Source organism: Marmota flaviventris, chromosome 1 (assembly GCF_047511675.1).
Source record: "Marmota flaviventris isolate mMarFla1 chromosome 1, mMarFla1.hap1, whole genome shotgun sequence".
Lineage (NCBI taxonomy): Eukaryota > Metazoa > Chordata > Mammalia > Rodentia > Sciuridae > Marmota > Marmota flaviventris.
In genome coordinates, this window is record NC_092498.1 from 16125110 (window position 1) to 16143839 (window position 18730).

General features: G+C 45.7%; 2 protein-coding genes across 3 annotated transcripts in view; one reads left to right on the forward strand and one right to left on the reverse strand.

Annotated features, from left to right (window-relative positions):
- Window positions 1-637: 637 nt before the first annotated feature.
- On the reverse strand, window positions 638-5914 carry Tmem213 (transmembrane protein 213). Of its 2 annotated transcripts, none has more exons than XM_027952204.2 (3): window positions 5766-5914; window positions 1801-1872; window positions 638-909 (listed from the first exon to the last, which is right to left on the reverse strand). In XM_027952204.2, the coding sequence occupies exons 1-3, from the start codon at window positions 5875-5877 to the stop codon at window positions 740-742; spliced, it is 354 nt and encodes a 117-aa protein (XP_027808005.2). In that variant the 5' UTR covers window positions 5878-5914; the 3' UTR covers window positions 638-739. The 2 variants fall into 2 exon arrangements, with proteins under 2 accessions (XP_027808005.2, XP_027808004.2); XM_027952203.2 differs by having other exon boundaries at window positions 1801-1875.
- Window positions 5915-16142: 10228 nt separating this feature from the next.
- Window positions 16143-18730, forward strand: part of Atp6v0a4 (ATPase H+ transporting V0 subunit a4) — a 56325-nt gene continuing 53737 nt past the window's right edge. Inside the window, exon 1 of the mRNA XM_027952207.2 lies at window positions 16143-16247. The gene's annotated coding sequence lies outside the window, so the exon portion shown is untranslated. The remainder of the gene's footprint in view (window positions 16248-18730) is intronic.

An 18730-nucleotide genomic window follows, 5' to 3' on the forward strand; every position in this document is an offset into this window, starting at 1 on the left:
TTGCAAAGTGTCCAAGAGTCCCAGCTCCAGGGAGCCCAAGGCCACCCACGGGAATGGCGAGTAAGACGGGCAGGTCACAGGCAGTGGGACCAGAAGGAGACATTCCTGAAGGTCCCAGGAGATGTCGTGAAGGCAGAACAAGGGAGCTGGTAGGGAGAATGGGGGGGACCAGACAGCCTTTGGGGACATAGGAAGGAAGACTGAGAGCTGGAGAGGGCCCGCGGTGGGGGTGACGGAGGAGGGGGCGTGTGGGGCAGGGTGCCTCTCACATCATCTGCCCTTGACTGAAGGGGGAGAGAGGAGCCAACCGCCTGGTTTTCAAGTGTGTTCTCTAGAAGTCCACGTCTTCAGTTTCTTGGGCACTCCCTTGGGTGTCCAGAAGAAAGCCCTGGCTAAGAGAGGAGCAAGCCCACAGGGACTCCCCGACAGCAGAGTTCATGGGGTGCCGAAGACCCTTTGGAGTGGGACTTGAGGGCTGGCTGGCCTTGGCTTATTTGGACCCCTCTCTCTTTTTCCTTCCCTTTTCAAAGTAGTAAAGGGGGGTTGGGGACGTAGCTCAGTGGCAGTGTGTAAAGCCCTGGGTTTGATCCCCAGCATCAAATTAATGGATGAATGAATGAATAAAAGCAGCTGAGGCTTCAAGGTGAAAGGCTTTAGAATAATGGTGGCTGCCCTCCTCCCGCCCTCTGCGACCCACACAGTGATGGCAAAGGCCGTTCTCAGGGCTGGGACTCTCATCTCATGCTTGCGAGTCCTTGGGCTCCTCTGGAGTCAGCTTCGTCAGTTTGTCCACGCAGAGCAGGATGAGGGTGAGAAACCAGAGGCTCCAGCCCACCGCAGCTGCGATCCAGCCGTACTCATCCACTCCAGCATGGCAGCACCGGGCCGCCTGGGGGCAGAAGTCGACATCTGGGGGACGGGAGATGAGAATGGCAAGCTGTATCCACCCAGCTCCACCTCTTTCTCTAATCTCAGGAAGAACATGAGCAACGTCAGAGCTGCCATGCACCATGCCAAGTCCTTACGATTTCCCTTTCATGTTTCTCACAGGATGACAGGCACTATTATTATTAATATCGTTATTTTGGTGCTGCAGGGCCTCCTCCAGCAGGCATGCCCTCGACCACCATTCTAGACCCCCAGCCTTGTGATGGGCACAATGACTATTTGCATTTTGGGTGAATCAATTGATATTGTAACTTGCCCAAGGTCTGAAGATGGCAGAAAGAGAACTCGAACCCAATATAGACTCCAAAGTCATATTCTTGTCACTTCATATGATTGCCTGTTACCTTCTTTATAAGTGACCAGGAGTGAACCCATTTGGTCATTGAATGACGGCAGCGTAGAGGGGCCAGGCTTAAAGGAAAACTTCCTACTAATTAGATGTGTTAAGGCTGGTTCTTTGTTATCGAGCTCCTGCCGCTGGAAATACTCAAGTAGAGAATGAACAGAAATAGGTAAAGGGGACCGAACCAAGTGCCTGTCTTGTTCAGGTTAGCTGATTTTTATAGACTTCCCCCTCCAAACTTCTTTCAAGCATTTGAACCCAGGGCATCTTTGGCTGCCCACCAGGGACTGGGTCATTACAGCCACCTGCACCAAAGACCCTAAGCCTGCATTGGGATCAAAGCCAGGACGGCTTTTAGACCTGTTCTGCAGATGGTACTAGGCAGAGCCACCCTGTGCCCAGGAAGCCTGGGAGACACTTGGTCACCTAACACCATCCAATGGGAAGCAGGAGGGCTCAAGTTTCCCTCGCAGCTCAGGGCCAGCTCTGGGATGAGGGCAGAAGCTTACTGGGGCACTGTTCCAGGGTCCCTGGACCTGGGTGGTGGGTGGTCAAGGTTGAGTTGTTGCTGCTGCTGCTGACTTCTGAAAGAAAAGACAGGACATCGTCTCAGGCAGAAGGAAACACCGTTCCCAGGTGTAGGTTTTTGGAATCGTGTCACTCGGTAGTACTGTGAAAGTGTGACAGAATTTCCCGTGCAGGTACACTGAAGCTTTATGAAGCTAACTCCCTGCTGTAGACCGAACTGTGTCCCTCCCAAATTCATACGTTCATGTCCTCATGCCCAACGTGACTGTACTCGGAGACAGGTCCTTTAAGGAAGTAATTAAGGTTAAAGGGGTCATATGGGTGGGTCCTGTGCCAGCGTGACTAGTGTCCTCATGAGAAGAGGAAGGGACTCCAACTATGCATGTGCACGGAGGAAGGCCATGTGAGGTCACAGGGAGGAGGTCATCTGCAACCACAAGAGGCCAAATTGCTGATACCTTGATCTTGGCCATCTAGCCTCCAGAACAATGAGAAAATGAATTCCTGTTGTTCAAGCCCCCCAGTCTGGACTTTTCATTTTGGCAGCCAGCCAGCCAGCGAGGAATCCACTTCCGTTTTCCTATCACTTTATCTTCATTTTTCATTGCCCTTCAGTGACCAAAGGCCTGCTATATAAATAGCTTGCCACACTCTATTTTTAGCTGTGCAAATAGATGTAGCTATAAAAGGGCCTTTCCAGTCTATATTGAAACAATCACGGAACAATCTAGAATGTCTTCTCACAACGACTTCAATTCCTTTCAAAACCCTGACAAGTCAACATTGAAATCTGACCTTAATTCTTTATTCCTGATGATGAAGTTGTTACACGGGCACGTGGTGAGGAACAAAAATTAAACAGTCGTGTAAGTCAGTCCAGGGTTTGGGATTTTGTGTCCATCAGCAGTGAGTATTGTGAAAGTGTTACAGAAGTCCCAGTGTAGGTGTCTGTATGCGACAAAGCTAACTCCCTGTTGTCAACTGAATTGTCTCCTACAAACTCATTGCCAGATATGCAGTGCTTAAATTTGTTGTTCAACTTATAAGCAAAGAATAATAAAAAAAAAAAAGAAAGAAAGAAAAAGAAAAAAGAACTTAAGCAGGAATTCTAAAAGAGCTGCTTTTGCTTTTGTCTCAAGGAAGCTGGAAGTTTAACCCTTTCCCATCTGGACAGAAGAGAATACACACTGGGTTTGGGGGATGGAGATGAATGTAAGCATGTTGAGAAGACAAGCCACTGCCATGTTCCTTCACAACTGAGAATGAAAGACAGGTGGCCCACATTGTCTGATACAGTGGCCCCTGGCCACTTGTGGTTATTTAAACTTATTAAAATTAGCTGAAGTTAAAAAGCCAGCTTCCCCGTCACATTAGCCATGTTTCAGATGTTCAATCACCACATGTGACTGGTGGCCGCCATATTGGAAGCAAAATGCAGTAATGGAACATTTCCACCATCCAAGAAAGATCTCTTATCACTAATGCTAATTTAGGTAGATCAAACCCAGACATTGATTTTGGAGAACTTTCTGGAAATTATATTGCTATTCAATCTGCATTGTTGGGAATGTAAAAAATCACATCAAACCAAAACAAAAATGTTTGAAAACTCTCAACACTCCACTGACTGTGGGTCAGCATGTCCTTCAGGTGCCTGTTGTCATAGAGTTAGGAAGAAGGCTGTTTAGCCAAAGCCATGAAATTGCTGCCCAGACTGACTTTATGCCACCAATCCCTAAGCAACTCCTGGGTCCTGCTTAAGGGATGGTAAATTACCTTGATGAAATCTGATTGTTACTGTAAATTATTTACAACTAAATGGCTCAGGGCTTGGTCTTTGTTTTGGAGACATTTATTCCTCAGCATTTGAATTTTAACTCCCTTCGCCCTGACTTTCCTCTCCCCTCTAAACCTAGAGTAGTGATATTCCTGCCTAGAGTAAGTGAGTGGGGGAAAATGTAGTTAACTGCCAGTATTAGGTTATGAATTACCACATAAAAACGTTTTTTAGTTATAGATGGACACAATATCTTTATTTTGTTTATTTATTTTTATGTGGTGCTGAGGATCAAACCCAGGGCCTCACATGTATGAGGCAGGTGCTCCATCACTGAACCACAAACCCAGCCCATGAATTACCACTTTTATATATAGAAAATTATTTCACAACAGCAGTTTTATATGGTTCAAACAGAGTAGCTCAGCTAAAAATTCCTAAGTACCTGAATATCACCCTCCTCCCTTATGAGCAGAACAGCCAGGGGCTTGCCCCATTTGGGAAGAAGAACAGCTCAGTGGAGTTACATTTATTATTATTATTATTATTATTTTAGTACCAGGAATCAGCTCCAGGGGTGCTCTACCACTGAGCTATATTTGTTTGAAGGAGATTTTTTTTTTTTTTTTTTTTTTGGTACCAGGGATTGAACCCAGGGGCACTTAACCCCTGAGCCAGATCCCCTTTATGTTTTATTTGGGGACAGAGTCTCTTTAAGTTGTTTAGGGCCTCACTAAGTTGCTGAGGCTAACCTCAAACCTGTAATCCTCCTGCCTCTGCCTCGTGGTCATCAACTTTTTTTTTTTTTTTTTAACCCACAACGTGAGCAAGGAACTGTGAGGGTAAAGCAGAGAAAAATTAAATAGCCATGTTTGAGGAGGGTGGAAGTTGGGAAACAAGACAAACTTGTTAACCATATTTGCTAACAATCATTGTGTGTGCAATTACCATTTTTTTTTTTATACCAGGGATTGAACCCAGGAGCTCTCAACCACTGAGCTACATCTCCCCCTTCTTTAAAATTTTGAGACAGGGTCTCACTAAGTTGCTCAGCGCCTCTGTCAGTGGCTGAGTCTGGCTCTGAATTTAAGATCTTCCTGCCTCAGCTTCCCGAGCAGCTGGGATTACAGGCGTGTTACCACCACACCCGGCTTATTGTACATTCTTTAAAAGCAGCCATCTCATTTGCTTCTCACAAACAACCCTGTAACTCAGCCGTTTTCACTGTCATGTTCTAAACAGGAAACAGGCTCCGGGAAGAGAAGCAATTTGCTCAAGGTCACACAGCTAGTAAGTTGGGGAAACTAGGGTGGAAGGGAGACTCGGTGGGTCTGGGCAGCCACACTAAGCCCTCTGGCCGTGGCCACAAGAGATGCTAAGATGGGAGAGAGAGGTGCAGACTTGATGGGGCTTGGCTTTGAGACCGGGAGAGTCTCTGGGTGCAGGGCAGACAGGGAACTCAGACAAGATCAAAGCTGGAGGCAGCAAAAGTTAAGTGAGGCTCCCCTGCCCCCAGGTGCAGGTCCCCTGGGAGAGTGAGAGGTGGGGCTTAGCCCAGAGCCACAGGTACCCTGGGGAGGCAGGAGAGGGGTGGGCAGTGACTGGCAGTGACTGGCAGCTTCCAGGCTTTGGGAAAGTGGCAGAGGAAGTACAGTGGCCAGGAAGGACAGGGCTTCAGTAAGGAATGGTGAGAGCCGAATGTGAGGGAAGACTGCCAATCACAACCGCGGGGGGCGGGGGGGAGCTGGGGGGAGCTGAGCAAGAGGAGCCACCAGGAAACCCGCAACCAAATTTATCACTGAAGACCAATTTGGTCCCCTGATAGGTAAGATTCTGACAAATTCTGTGTGTGAGAGAGAGGAAGAGTGCCCACAGAGGTGGCTGCTCCTGTCCCAGCCCAGGACTTAAGTATTTGATCTTGGTCTTAGGCAAACCCAAGACACCCCACCCCACACCCACCCTGAACCCCCTGCCTACTCCTTCTCTGTGAAAAAGTCCTTTTCCCTCTTTGCTTCCTGCAGGACCAACCCTGGCCAAGGAATTCTCGCCCTCCCCCTCCCCCTCCCCTCTGCCCTCCCCCCCCCTCCTGCTGCTCCCTCCCTCCCTCCCTCCCTCCCTCCTGCCCTCCCCCTTCCTCTGTGAGGCCAAGAATAAAGCTCACAGTTCTACCTGCCCAGCAAGTCGAGTGGAAGGAGGCAAAGCCCAGGCAGAGGAGCAGGGCGGCCCGCGGGGCAGAGGTGAGGTGCTGCGCGTTGTGGAGGGAAGCATCTCCGTGGGCCATGTCTGCAGAGTGCCGGGTGCTGCAGGAGCTGGCAAGCTTCTGCTCTGTGTTTGGGGGAAAAGGGACGGACGGGGTGGAGCCAAGGAAACCTGGCCTGTCACACCTGCTCTCACCTCTCTAGAAGGGAAACCAAACTATGTTGGCTGGGGGAGCAGAGGAGGGGCAGTGCATGTCCTTCTTCCTTGACATGAAATTTGTCCCCACTGAGAAAAAAGGGAGGACTGGAGGGGAGATGTGTGTATTTCTTGGAGGGGAGTTTGCTGCCTCTTCCACTTGCAGGAGTAGCGTGGACTCCCTATCCCAGTCTCGTATTTACTGAGCACCTACTATGTGCTCTGTGCTTTGCTCACGTCTATGGATACTTGCCCTCAAAATGCTTAAATGACAGACACACATCACTGAAATACAGGGCAGCATTTCAGGAATGAGTTGGTTAGAACAAAGTACTTTGAGTCTCAGCATAAAGAGGCTGTATCTGCGGATGGGATATTTCTTGAAGAAAATGACATCCGAATTGGGCCTTGAAGAATGGATAGAATTTTGAGAGGTGGCGAGGGGAGGAGGGCATTGTGGGTGGGAGTGACAGGTGAGCAAAGGCTCAAAGGTAGGATAGTGCTCAGGGACTCAGCGTGACCATGGCACAGGTAGGTGTAGGTGAGCTGAGGAGAGGGAGCTGGGCGGATGGAGAGCAGGAGGCTGAGCTTCTATTTGCAGGGCTGGGGGCTGCAGCGAAGTGAAGATTTTGCACTGAGTAGTGACGTGGAGGGAGTTCTGCCTTCAGCCCAAAGCATGTACAGTGGTCTCCCCTTAAGCATGGAGGATATGTCTCAAGACCCCCTGTGGACGCCTGAAACCCCGGGTGGCACTGAACTCCCTCTGTATAAGGTAAAGTTCGATTTATAAATTACAATAATAATAAAAAAACCCCAGCAATTATAACAAAATGCTGTACTGAGAGTAATGTAAAACTTAGGAATTGTTATTTCTGGAATTTTCCATTCAATATTTTAGACTGAAATTGATTGTGGGTACCTGGAAACCACAGATGGGTGGGGATCACTACTGTGCATTGAACACTCACCCTGTGTGTGAAAGCCATCCGCCTAGTTACCTGAGACTCACAGCTTACGGGGACATGGTCCCTGCCCTGGAGGAGGGCACTGTCCAGCAGCGAGAACAAGCAGGGAAGAAAGAATTTTGATGCAAGATGGCAAGACTCAAACATGGGAATCTCCCAGTTATGGGACTATAAAAGAGGGAGGAGCACCTGAGAGGTGCAGGGAAGGGGTCACTGAGGAAGTGACATTTGGACTATGTGTGCAGATGCATCCAGAAAGAGTCCAATGTTTGTAAGGATCTGCCTGGGATCTAATTCTAGCCCTGTGTCTTATTGACCTGGTGGCCCTAGGCAAGTTATTTAATGCATCCAAGTCTCAGTTTCCTTATCTGAAAAGGAACAGGACAATAGCACCTATCTTGGGGTTTGTTGAATGACTGAATGAAGCATTTCATGTCAAGCACTTAGCTCAGGTTGAGCAGATTCTAATTACTTAGGAACCTTAACCACCATTTTAATAGAAGGATCATCATTGAAAATACCAGAGAAATGGGAGGAAGGCAGTTTTAGGGAATAATAATGTCATTTATACATCGAGTTATTCACCTTGATCCTCCAAGGACTTAATGAAGCGTACCTGCAATTAATCTAGCTAGATAAAATTAAGATCAATGAGAAGAAACGAGGCAAGGAGAGATTTAGGCTAGAAAGTAGAAAATAGGTCCACGAGCAAGTTCAGAGCACGGAAGGCCACATGTGTTTCCTGAGCTTCTGGTAGGCAGCATGAAGAGGGTCACAGGGTTGCACAGGTGATTCATGGACTCAAGATGAAAACCACAGCGACAGCTCTCTTTACCGCCCCATAAAAAAAAATCCCAGGACGTGTTTGATGTGAGCAGAGCGTGTCCCTCCAAAAAGATGAGAGCCAGGGATTTTAAATGACCCTGCTGTGGGCTGTGGTGGAGGTGGTTTGAATAGCAGCTGTGACCTGAGCTGACAGCATCCTACCAGATCCTAGCCAGGGATACTTCTCTGCCTGCAGAGGAGATGAAGGGGAAGGATAACGTGCATCTCCTCCTTTCTTTTCGTTATTGCTATTTGATTTGAGACTTTGAGATTAGCTGTTTGCAGAACAATTAAAAGACAAACATTGTCTTTATCAACAGATGAAAGTACTTGAACTTGACCCCATGATAACTCACTAATTCCCCAAGAGAGCCTCAAGGCGACTCTTTCACAAACATCTCCAGTATCAGCTGTTTTCAACAGGTCCACAGCTGAGAACTCCCTGAGCAGTTACTCTGTCAGTGAGCCTCTCATGCATTTTTGCATTGGTTTACTTTGGAGGGTGGACCAGGAAGTTGTGTTGCTCAAAGCTAGACATTCTACGGGAACATTCTCAAGATTTTTTTTTTTTTTTAATGCTTGAGATTGGCATTGGGTTACACATACTTAAAAAAAAAAAAAAAATAGAAGTCCAGGCTAATAATATCTGTGACCAGGCTCCGTGGTGCAAGTTGGAGTGGGGTAGCTGAGAGGGTGGGGTTCCAGGGCCTTCACTGTCCCCAGTGTCATCTGTGGTTCCTGATGAAGGCAAGGACAGAGTGTTTCCTGTTAAAAGACTGAAAACAGCCTGTAGCCTGCAATGGCCAAAGTCTATGAAGGATCTTCCACGCCGAAGACACTTCCCTTGTGGTTCCCATAGGCCCCTCTACCACCTGTCTATCTCTGGCCTTGAACTTGGGGCATTCGTCTTCATTTAATTAAAAATCCATTCAGAGGAGGATCAAGGCCCCAAACACAGCTCTGCCTCTTCCTTCTGATCCCAGGTGGGGTTGATGGTTCTCCCCTTGTGGCTTTGTCAGATGTGTTTTCACAAAATAACGTCAGGCTCTGGATGCTGCGAGCTGAAGCATCAGACCTGGACAGTGGGGCCCTGAGCGTGTGGAGTTTAACCTCAGTCACGGCCACCCAGGGATGGGTGTAGAATTTGGAGAGAATGAGGGATGCCTGTGTAAGAAAAATAGAGAACTCCCGAGTCCCACCTTCAGATCCTGCCACAGTGTTGATAAAAGCAACCAGGAGGCCTGGAGCCCACCATTTGGAACTGTGTTTGGACAGATCTAGGGCAATTCATTCAACTTGCTTTCCATAATGGCAATGGGAGGTGGCCCAGATCGAGGGAGGGATTACCCAAAAGGAGGAAGCCTCCTGAGGTTGAGGCTGTCTTCCTCCTGGGCTACAGATCTCATTCCTGCCCCCCTTCTCAGAAGTGTGTCTTACTTTACACACATGAGGGGCTCTTCTAGTTCTCTCTGCCTGTGTGTGGTGCTGGGGACCACTGCCTGTACCCCAGCCTAGCTTAACTGCGTTGCCTTCTGCAAACATACTCCAGTGATTTCTTGTTTTGCTACTTAAGAGCCACGCTGGGAGCTGTGGTGCACCTCTGTAATCCCACTGACTCCGGGGGCTGAGGCAGGGGGACCACAAGTTCAAGGCCAGCTTCAGTTACATGGTGAGGCCCTAAGTAACTTAGTGAGACAGTTTCTCAAAATAAATAAAATGGACTCCTTGCGTAGTGAGCAGTACTAAGGAAAAAAAAAAGGCGGGGGGGGGGGGCGCTGTCACTGAAGTGCACGCAAATACAGAATGGTGACACCTTCCTGGTGAATTGAACCTTCCATAAAACATCACCGTGTAATACCCCAGGTTACCTCAAGTAGCGCTTTCAACTTTCCTAAATCCTTGTGGAGTTTCAGCTGTGTATCTTATAAAAAATGTACATACTGTTGGATTTAAAAAAAAAAAATCTTTATTTATTTATGTGGTGCTGAGGATTGAACCCAGTGTCTCGTGCATGTGAGGCAAGTGCTCCACCACTGAGCTGCAACCCTAGCCCCTATGGTGTTGGATTTTTAAAACCCCGTCTGATGATTTTTATGGATACTTGATCTATTTATATTGAATCTATTTACTGACACATTTAGCTTTAAATCAACTTACCAGAGGCTTTCCAGCATTCCCATCTGTCTTATGCTCCTTTTTCTTTTTTGGGGGGTAGAGGTACAGGGGATTGAACTTGGAGGCACTCAACCACTGAGGCACATCTCCAGCCATTTTATTTTTTATTTTGAGACAGGATCTCATTACATTGTTTCAGGCCTTGCTAAATTGCTGAGGCTGGCTCTGAATTCGAGATCCTCCTGCGCCACTAGGATTATAGGTGTGCACCTCTGCGCCTGGCTCCTTTTTCCTTTTTTCTCACTATTTTTGGATTCTGTTTTTTATTTTTTCATTTTTTTAGAGGCTACAACATACATCCTTGACATCAAATATATTTTGAATAAATTTCTTCATCTTCATCTAATATATTAATTGAAGACCTGGAACTTAATTCTGTTTTCTCACTCCTGGTTTTTAGTCTTTCTTACCACATCCATTCAACAGCTGCTCCTCAATTTCTGGATGGGTTATGTCCTATTAAACCATGTAAGTCGAGAATACCATAATTTGAAAATCGATTTTACCCTAACCTACAGAACTTCCTAGCTTAGGGACACAGTACACTGTGGAGTGTCCATCGCTTCTCCTCTTGGCCTGGATCCCTGACGTCCAGCTCTCCAGGAGTGTCCTACGGCATAGGGTATAGTCCAGGAAGAGATGAGCACGCACCCTCCCAAGATGGTTTCTTCTGAATGCACAGTGCTTATGTGCCATTATAAAGTTAAAAACATGCCACACCTCATATGTCACCATTTATATACATAGTTACCATTAAGTCATCATTGTTCCTTTATAAATGAAGGTTTATTTAGATCTATCCACATACTTACCAATTTATCGTTCTCAATTCTTTTCCATGTGACTGGTCTTTCAACTTATGGCGACCCTTCTCTATGAAGAATAGCTTTTCGTATTCCCCCACAGAGTGTCCAGTGCTCTCAGTTTTTGCTTATCTGCATGTCTTTATTTTTCCTTCACTCTTAAAAAAATTTTCATTGGGTCTAGAATTGAAGGTTGGCAGAAATATTCTTCTAGTGCTTTAAAGATATCATTCTAATTTGTGTGTGTGTGTGTGTGTGTGTGTGTGTTACTGGGGACTGGACCCAGGTGGGCTCTACCATTGAGCTACATCCCTCGCCCTTTGTATTTTTTGATACAAGGTCTTGTGAAATTGTTTAGGACATTGATAATTTGCTGAGGCTGGCCTGCAACTTGAAATCCTCCTGCCTCCGCCTCCCGAGTCAGTGGGATTCCAGGTGGGTGCCACGGTGCCCAGCCACCATTCTGTTTCTTTCTATCCACATTGTTTCTGTTGAGAACTGTTGGCCCGATTGGTGCAGCCTTGTAGGTAACTCGTTTCTTTTTCTTCTTTGGTCATCTTTAACATTTTTGTTTTGGCTTTGGTTTTCAGTAGTTTTACTCTTAACATGCTCAGATATAAATTTCTTTTTATTTGTCCCACTGGGGTTTGTAGGCAATTGAATATGGAGCTTGATGTCTTTCAGAAATTTTGAAAGATTCTCAGCCATCAAATTCTACTCCTGTCTCCTTTGGTGACTCCAGTTATACACAGAACTTTTGCCTGTACCCTCTAATTCTTTCTTTTCCACTTTTTTGTTTTCTTGTGCTTTATTTTGGATATTTTTTCTCCTATCTATCTTTATAATCTCTTGTCATCTGTATCAAATCCACCTTTGTAACTACCCATTGGATTCTTTTTTTTAATATACCTTTATTTTATTTATTTATTTTTATATGGTGCTGAGGATCGAACCCAGGGCCTCACATGGGCAAGGGGAGTGCTCTATTCCTGAGCCACACCCCCAGCCACCCACTGGATTCTTAATTCCAATTATTCTTAATTTCAGAACTTCCGTTTTATTTTTTAAAAATATATGTTTGTTATCTACAAAGATATTTGGTTTATATTTTTCATCTTCACAAACAGAGTGAATACAATTATTTTAAAATCTGGTCTAATAACTTCAACATCTGCCACCTTCTCCCTCATTGGTGTTTCTATTGTCTATTATTTCTGCTGGTTTTTAATCATGTAGTTATGTTTTCTTGGGAACCTGTTTTTTTTTTGTTGTGCTCAAAATTGTAACTGCATGCAATTGTTCATAGTACTAACTTGAAATTTAAGGTGATCTGATCTTCCTGTAGAAATAATTTATTGTAGTTGTTCTTTAATCAGATGCTTGGGGGCAACCCAAATCTGCCATCATGTCAATCCAGTCTCAGCAATTATGATGATTTATAGCTAAGCGATAGGCTTTGTAGGCCTCAATTTATTTTGGTGACCTTTCATCCTATGGTGTAGCCCTTTAGAGCTTCTTACCCAAGGAAGTTATCAGAGATGAGACCAAAAATGTGCACCCAAGGTTCTCCATTTCAACATTATAGTGTTTATAAAAATGAAAGCTTAGACCCGGGTGCAATGGTGCATTCCTGCAAGCCCAGCTACTCTAGAAACTGAAGCAGGAGAATCATAAGTTCAAGGCCAGCCTGGGCAACTTACCAAGACCCAGTCTCAAAATAAAAAGATGAAAAGAGCTGGGATGTGGCTCAGTGGTAGAGTCCTTGCCTAGTATTTGTGAGGCTGTGGGTTCAATCCCTGTACCACAAAAAGAAAACACACCTAGGAGCAGCTTATAATGGGTTGAAAGATGGTTATTAAACACAACATATCTGTGGTGAAGGCGTAGCTTAGCATGTGCAGGGTCCTGGGTTCCATCCCCATCACCACAAAGGGAAAAAATTCAAGAATAACACTGAATTATTGGGAAAACACAAACTGTATTATACAAGGCATTAAAAATATTTGTCTACATATCCAGTATAATTTCATTTTTGTAACACAAAAAAATGTTTGGAAAACATCCTATCAAAATGTGATGCTACAATTTTGGGTGATTTTTATTTTCTCCTTTTCACTCTTATTTTGTCTTTCAAATTTTCTATAGTAAATGTTTAATGCTTTTGTAATAAAGGAATAAAATTAAGTGAGTACATTTTTTTTTTTTTAAAAGATAGTTTCCTAGAAGCCCCTCCCCAGCTCTGTAAATCTCAGGATGAAGATCCTGACCCCCTTTTGTGTTCTGGGTTCTGTGGCGAGGAGATGGTGCTAATCAGTGGACTTTGATTTTGGTGATGAAGTTTGGTGATGGTATGACTAACCTGAAAAATATTTCAAATTGTGTTTTAATAAAGCAACAATGTAAAAGAAAAAGAGAGAGAGAAAAAAAAAAAAAAGATTGTTTCCCAGGAGAGCCATACAGCCACCTTGGACAGGTAGATGGCACTCGTTAGTGTCTGTTTCATTGTCTGGGAGCATTTTTTAATGTCAAGGAATCTTTTCTTCATTAAAAAAAAAACACCTTAACTTTCAAGTTGCAGATGGTGCAGAAATCCGCTTGCCAACAGTCTCTGCTCTTGGGGTGCTAAAGGTCTACCACAGAAGGCGCAGGAGCATACAGGAATGTTCAGGATGTAAAGATGAGACACAAAGCCAAAGGCAACCGGAGAATGGCAGTCAGATCTTGATGTTGGAAAGGAACCTCAGAGGACGTCTGGCTTAATCCTTAACCTGGCAAGAATGCCCTAGAAAGAGAGGGATCTGCTAGAGTTTGGGATGGCTGCATCTGACCGGTCCTGCCTCTGCAGGTTGTTATTTGGACTGCTGCTCAAGTGCCTCAGGTGACTGGTTTCTCACTGATTTTTAAGGAAGCCAGCCAGTTCCTGTAGGGGACAGTTTTAATTGCTGGAAAAGTTAGTGAGTTACTAGCATCAGACGGGCAAGGGCATTTTAAGGTGAAGTTCACAGACCACTCGAGGAAGGTCTCTTCTGTGATTGGCAGTTTCGGGCTCCCGACAAGTACCATTTGGGCAAACTGTTCTGTTGGCCCAGCAGTGCTTGTGGTCAGATTCATTTTTTGTTTAGTAAACAGAGATGTGTGTTCTCACAGAGTAACTTTGAGCTAAGGTTTTGGGGAAATAAGGTCCATGTTTATGATAAACACTCAGCCAGTTTTCTTTTTCAGTTTTGTCCACATGAAACTAAAGGAGACCAGACAGCCATTCAAGATTGCCGGCCTGTCTTCCCGGCACCTGGCTTCTTTCCTACGGCGTCCTTCTGGCCTCTGACTTTCCTTTGCTCTCTGGTTCTCTTTCCCCCATCTTCTTGTCCAGACTGTGCACAGGCCCCAGGGGACACAGAAAAACCTGAGTTGGGGGATCCTGGATTCCAGTTTCCACTTTGCCACTTTCTGTGTGACCATTGAGAAGTCCCATAACCTTGGCCATGGGACTACCCATGAGATATGGTGGGGACTCTCTGGGTTGGGGGAAGTCCCAAAGGGGAAAACCCAGGGGAGTGGTGCCTTCAATCGTTTTTTTTGCGGGGGGGTACCGGGGATTAAACTCAGGGGTGCTTGGCCACTGAGCCTTATCCCCAGCCCTATTTTGTATTATTTAGAGACAGGGTCTCCCCGAGTTGCTTAGCTTTTGCTGAGGCTTTGAACTTGTGATCCTCCGGCCTCGGTCTCTCTGGGATTACAGGCATGTGGCACTGTGCCTGGCCTCCAATCATTTTTGAGAATACCTTTGTCTAGGGTCCTCAGAACTCACTGGAGGTGATAAGAGATCCCCAGAGGGCCTTTGTTCTGTGTGGCACCTGACAGTAGAGGGTGGTAGGGACAGCAATGAAATGAGAAGACCCCAAGAGTCAGGATTTTTATGTTCTGCTTCCGGCTGTGCCATCAGTTAGCTGTAGGATCTCATGTAAATATGTCACCTAGCTGGGGTTCTGTTCATCTCTAACCTAGAAGAGTTGGATTCGATGTTCTCTAAGTTCTCTTCCAGCGGTACAATTTTCTACTCAATGCAGGACTTTTTTCATAGCTTTATTGAGGTAAAATTGAAGTATAATAAAATGCACATATTTGAAGTATGCAATTTGATCAGTTTTGACATGCATGCAACCAGTACAATCAATATAAAAAAGCACTTCCATTACTTTTTAAAAAATTGAAATCCTACAGACTGTGTTTCCTGCATGATTTATGTCATTAGAAACCAATCACCTTAAGACATATAGAACTCCACCCCCACATGTCAACTATTTCAAAATTAAGTGGCACACTTATGGGCTGGGGATATAGCTCAGTTGGTAGAGTGCTTGCCTTGCATGCACAAGGCCCCGAGTTCTAATCCCCAGCACCCCCCCCCCCCGACACACACACACAAAGTCAAAATTAAATGGCACACTTATAAATCTCTCTCAGGTCAAGGAAGAAAAGTAAATAAAAAGTGCTTTGAACTAAGTGACAATAAAAGCTTAAAATATCAGAATATCTGTGATGAAACAATATTCAGATGAACATTTATAACTTAAAGTACTTGTATCAGAAAGAAGCTAGATTGACAATCAAATTATTATCAAATGAGGTAGTAGGAAGGAAAAAAGAGTAGGAGCAGAAATATATGAAATAGAGAAGAAATAAAACAGCCAAATGTTGATACAAATCAAGCAAGTCTAATCAAGGAAAAGACAAGAACACAAAAATTAGCATCAGTGGAAAGGGAACTATCAAAATAACCCTTCATATGCTGACAATATACTAAGGTGACTACGATTGCATGCCAATATATGCAATCGCTTATACAGCGAGGTCTATATTAGAGAAGGATTCATTGCTTCAATGCAGGATGTAAAATAGAGTAAAAAAGAGAAATGAGCTAGTAAATTTAATTTTTTAAAAAGAAGGTAGAAAGTTGACCCTCTCAGCAACTCGGGAGGCTGAGGCAGGAAGATCACAAGTTTGAGGCCAGCCTCAGCAACTATTGACACCCTGTCTTAGAATAAAAAAATAATAATATTAAAAAAGGGCTGGGGTGTGGCTCAGTGTTGGAGTGCTTCTGGGTTGATGTGCAGTACCACTTGCATCCAAGCAGGCATACATAAATAAATAAAGTAGAGGTGGAAACTGAAAAGAAACTCAACAGTGTAGTTTACGGTCAGTATTATCATGGAAAGGCAGATGACTGGGGAAGGGCTTCAGGTGTGAAGCTTAGACAGACTGGATGACATCCATCCGAGACCAGCTCAGGTATTCTGCTCTCTGTCGGATGACCTGTTCTTTGTCTTCATCTCATTTCCAGTTGCTGTGTGATGTGGCAAGTGAGGAGACAATGAAAGCGACGTAAAGCGGCTCTGCTCGGAAGAGGAGGAAAGAAACAGCCCCCACCAAGGTCTGGCCAAGAAGCCGGCGGAAGGGCCCCCAGGGAGGAGACTCTGCTAAGAAGCCAGGTAGCTGTGGGCTGGGGCAGGAGCTGGAGGGGGCAGGAGGCTGAGGAGGTGTTGGAGAGAGCCACCAGGGGTGTTCTGTGTGCCAGGGACAGAGACCTGCAAACAAGTCAGGGCCAAATGGACGCTGGATGGTACCAGTGCCCAGAGTCATATTGCTGGAGGGAGCCACCTTACATGGCAGGGGTGATCCTGGCTCCAGCGAACATAATTTCTTTTTTTTTTTTTAAAAGAGAGAGAATTTTAATATTTATTTTTTAGTTTTCGGCGGACACAACATCTTTGTTTGTATGTGGTGCTGAGGATCGAACCCGGGCCGCACGCATGCCAGGCGAGCACGCTACCGCTTGAGCCACATCCCCAGCCCCAGCGAACATAATTTCCATCTCTATGTGCTGATACATGAACTCAATGACGGTGTTAGTGTCAATGAATTGGAGTGTATGTGTGTGTGTGTGTGGGTGTGTGAGTAGTGAGAAAGTCGAATGTGAGTTCCTCTCTTTTTAGCAGTCTCAACTCATTCTCTTCTGTCCTGGGAACCTTCTTATAGTGTAAAGAATCATGAATGGTGGGGTCAGTGCCTGGCCAGTGGTGCACACGGTTAGGCTCAAGTGCATGAGAAAATTCACTGTTTGGAATTGGGGATGTAACTCAGTGGTTGAGCACTTGTCTACCATGTGCAAAGTCTTGGGTTCAATTCCCAACACTGGAAAGAAAAAAAAAAGAATTTATGATCTGAATGATAATGTGGCTGGAAGTGAGTTTGGAAACATTGGGTGCCATTTTTAGAAAAGTTGCGTTATTTTCCCAGCTAGATTATGATTTTTGGATTAAATCCCTTGCAAGCATTTTAGCTTGCTTTCTACTTAACCCCTTTCATTTTCTAAATGATGATGATCTCCTGTAAGTTGATCTGTACAGCTGAACCTGGGCTTATGCACAGTATCTTCCTAATCCTGGGTATGAACATCGAGTGAGGGCACAGGCACCCTCTGCATGAAGCATTGTCACTTGAAAGATTCGGGGGCAGCACTCTCTCTCAGCTCTGCAACATCTGTTTTCCAGAAAGTCCATGGGGGCAGAAAGGGCCTCACAGAGACCTTCAAGGACAGTGTGAACTGGTGACAATTGGCAGCATGCCACAGGCTTGCCTAGATAGGGGGAACTGTGGTATCAAACCCCAGAATCAAAACCAACAATTTTTGGGGTGATAGAAAGGGTTGCTCCAGCTCTATGACTGTGATTTTTCTTCAGTCCTAATGCTTAGACTTAGTTGTTCTTTTCCTTCAAAGTACTGATTTAGTTGGAAAAATATATGTGTGTGTGTGTGTGTGTGTGTTTAATGATTAACAGGAGAATTGTTGCCTTTTTAAAAAGTCAGTGAAGCAATTAAAGGAGCAGGAGTGTACTCTCTGGACGCGGGCAAGTCGTTTGGTCTCAGGATTCGAGAGGAGCGGGCTGGGCTAGATCTTCCTTCTCACAAGTCACTGGAACTCCTTTTTGGAGCCCGGCTGTGTTTGGTTCTTGTTTTTCCTCCTTGCCCTCTTCCTTCCCTCTGAGATCATCCGTGCCGAGTGTGGGAGGTTTACTTTGGTTTTGGAGACACTGGATTGCACTTGTCCTGTCCCTACTTTCTGAGTTGGTGATGCAGGAAACGTGGCACCCACGAAATTGAGCCAAGGCAGGAAGCTCCCGAGAAGCAGAGGGCATCTTTGCAGGGTGCCAAGGGAGGGTCTCAGATGTCTGTAATGGGTAAGGAGGAGTGGGGGTTCCTGTTTTCTACCAGGAAAATGAAGTCCACGGATCTTTCGGGATCATCCGCAGTCTCTCTCTCCCCTTGAAAGAAACCCTCAAACCCTCCCGCGATGCTTCGCTTTCTCTTCAGCCACTGCCCTCCCCGCCTCTTTCTCTTCAGCCTGATATTTTGAGAGAGCGGTCTGTCCTCGATTCTTGCACCTATCTTTTCCTCAGCAGCCACTGACTCCCTGACTCCTGGCTTCTTTGAATTCTGTCCCCTTCACTCCATTGAAGTAGGTCCACTGGTCTCCAGTCACCTCCAGATGCTCCGAGTCCTCTTCAGGACCATCCATGACTCCTTCCTTCCCTTCTCCTCCCTCCCTCCCTCCCTTCCTTCTTTCTTATGGTGCTGGGGGTGGGACCCAGGGCCCGGGACATGGCAGGCAGCTGCTTGACCTCGGACTGTGTCCTTATAAAGAGGCGGGATTTGGACACAGGGACTCACATCTGCAGGTCAGGCAGAGACTGGAGGGAGGTTTCCATAAATCAAGGAGTACCAAAGATTGTCGCAAGCCACCAGGGGTCAGGCAAGAACATGGAACAGATCCTTCCTCACTGTCCACCAGAGAAACTAACCCACCAACACCTCCTCTTCAGATTCCAGCCACCCAAAGTGTGAGCCAGTGCATTTCTGCTTTCTAAGCCCCCGGTCTCTAGTATGCCAGGGCAGCCCTGGACACTAATACCTG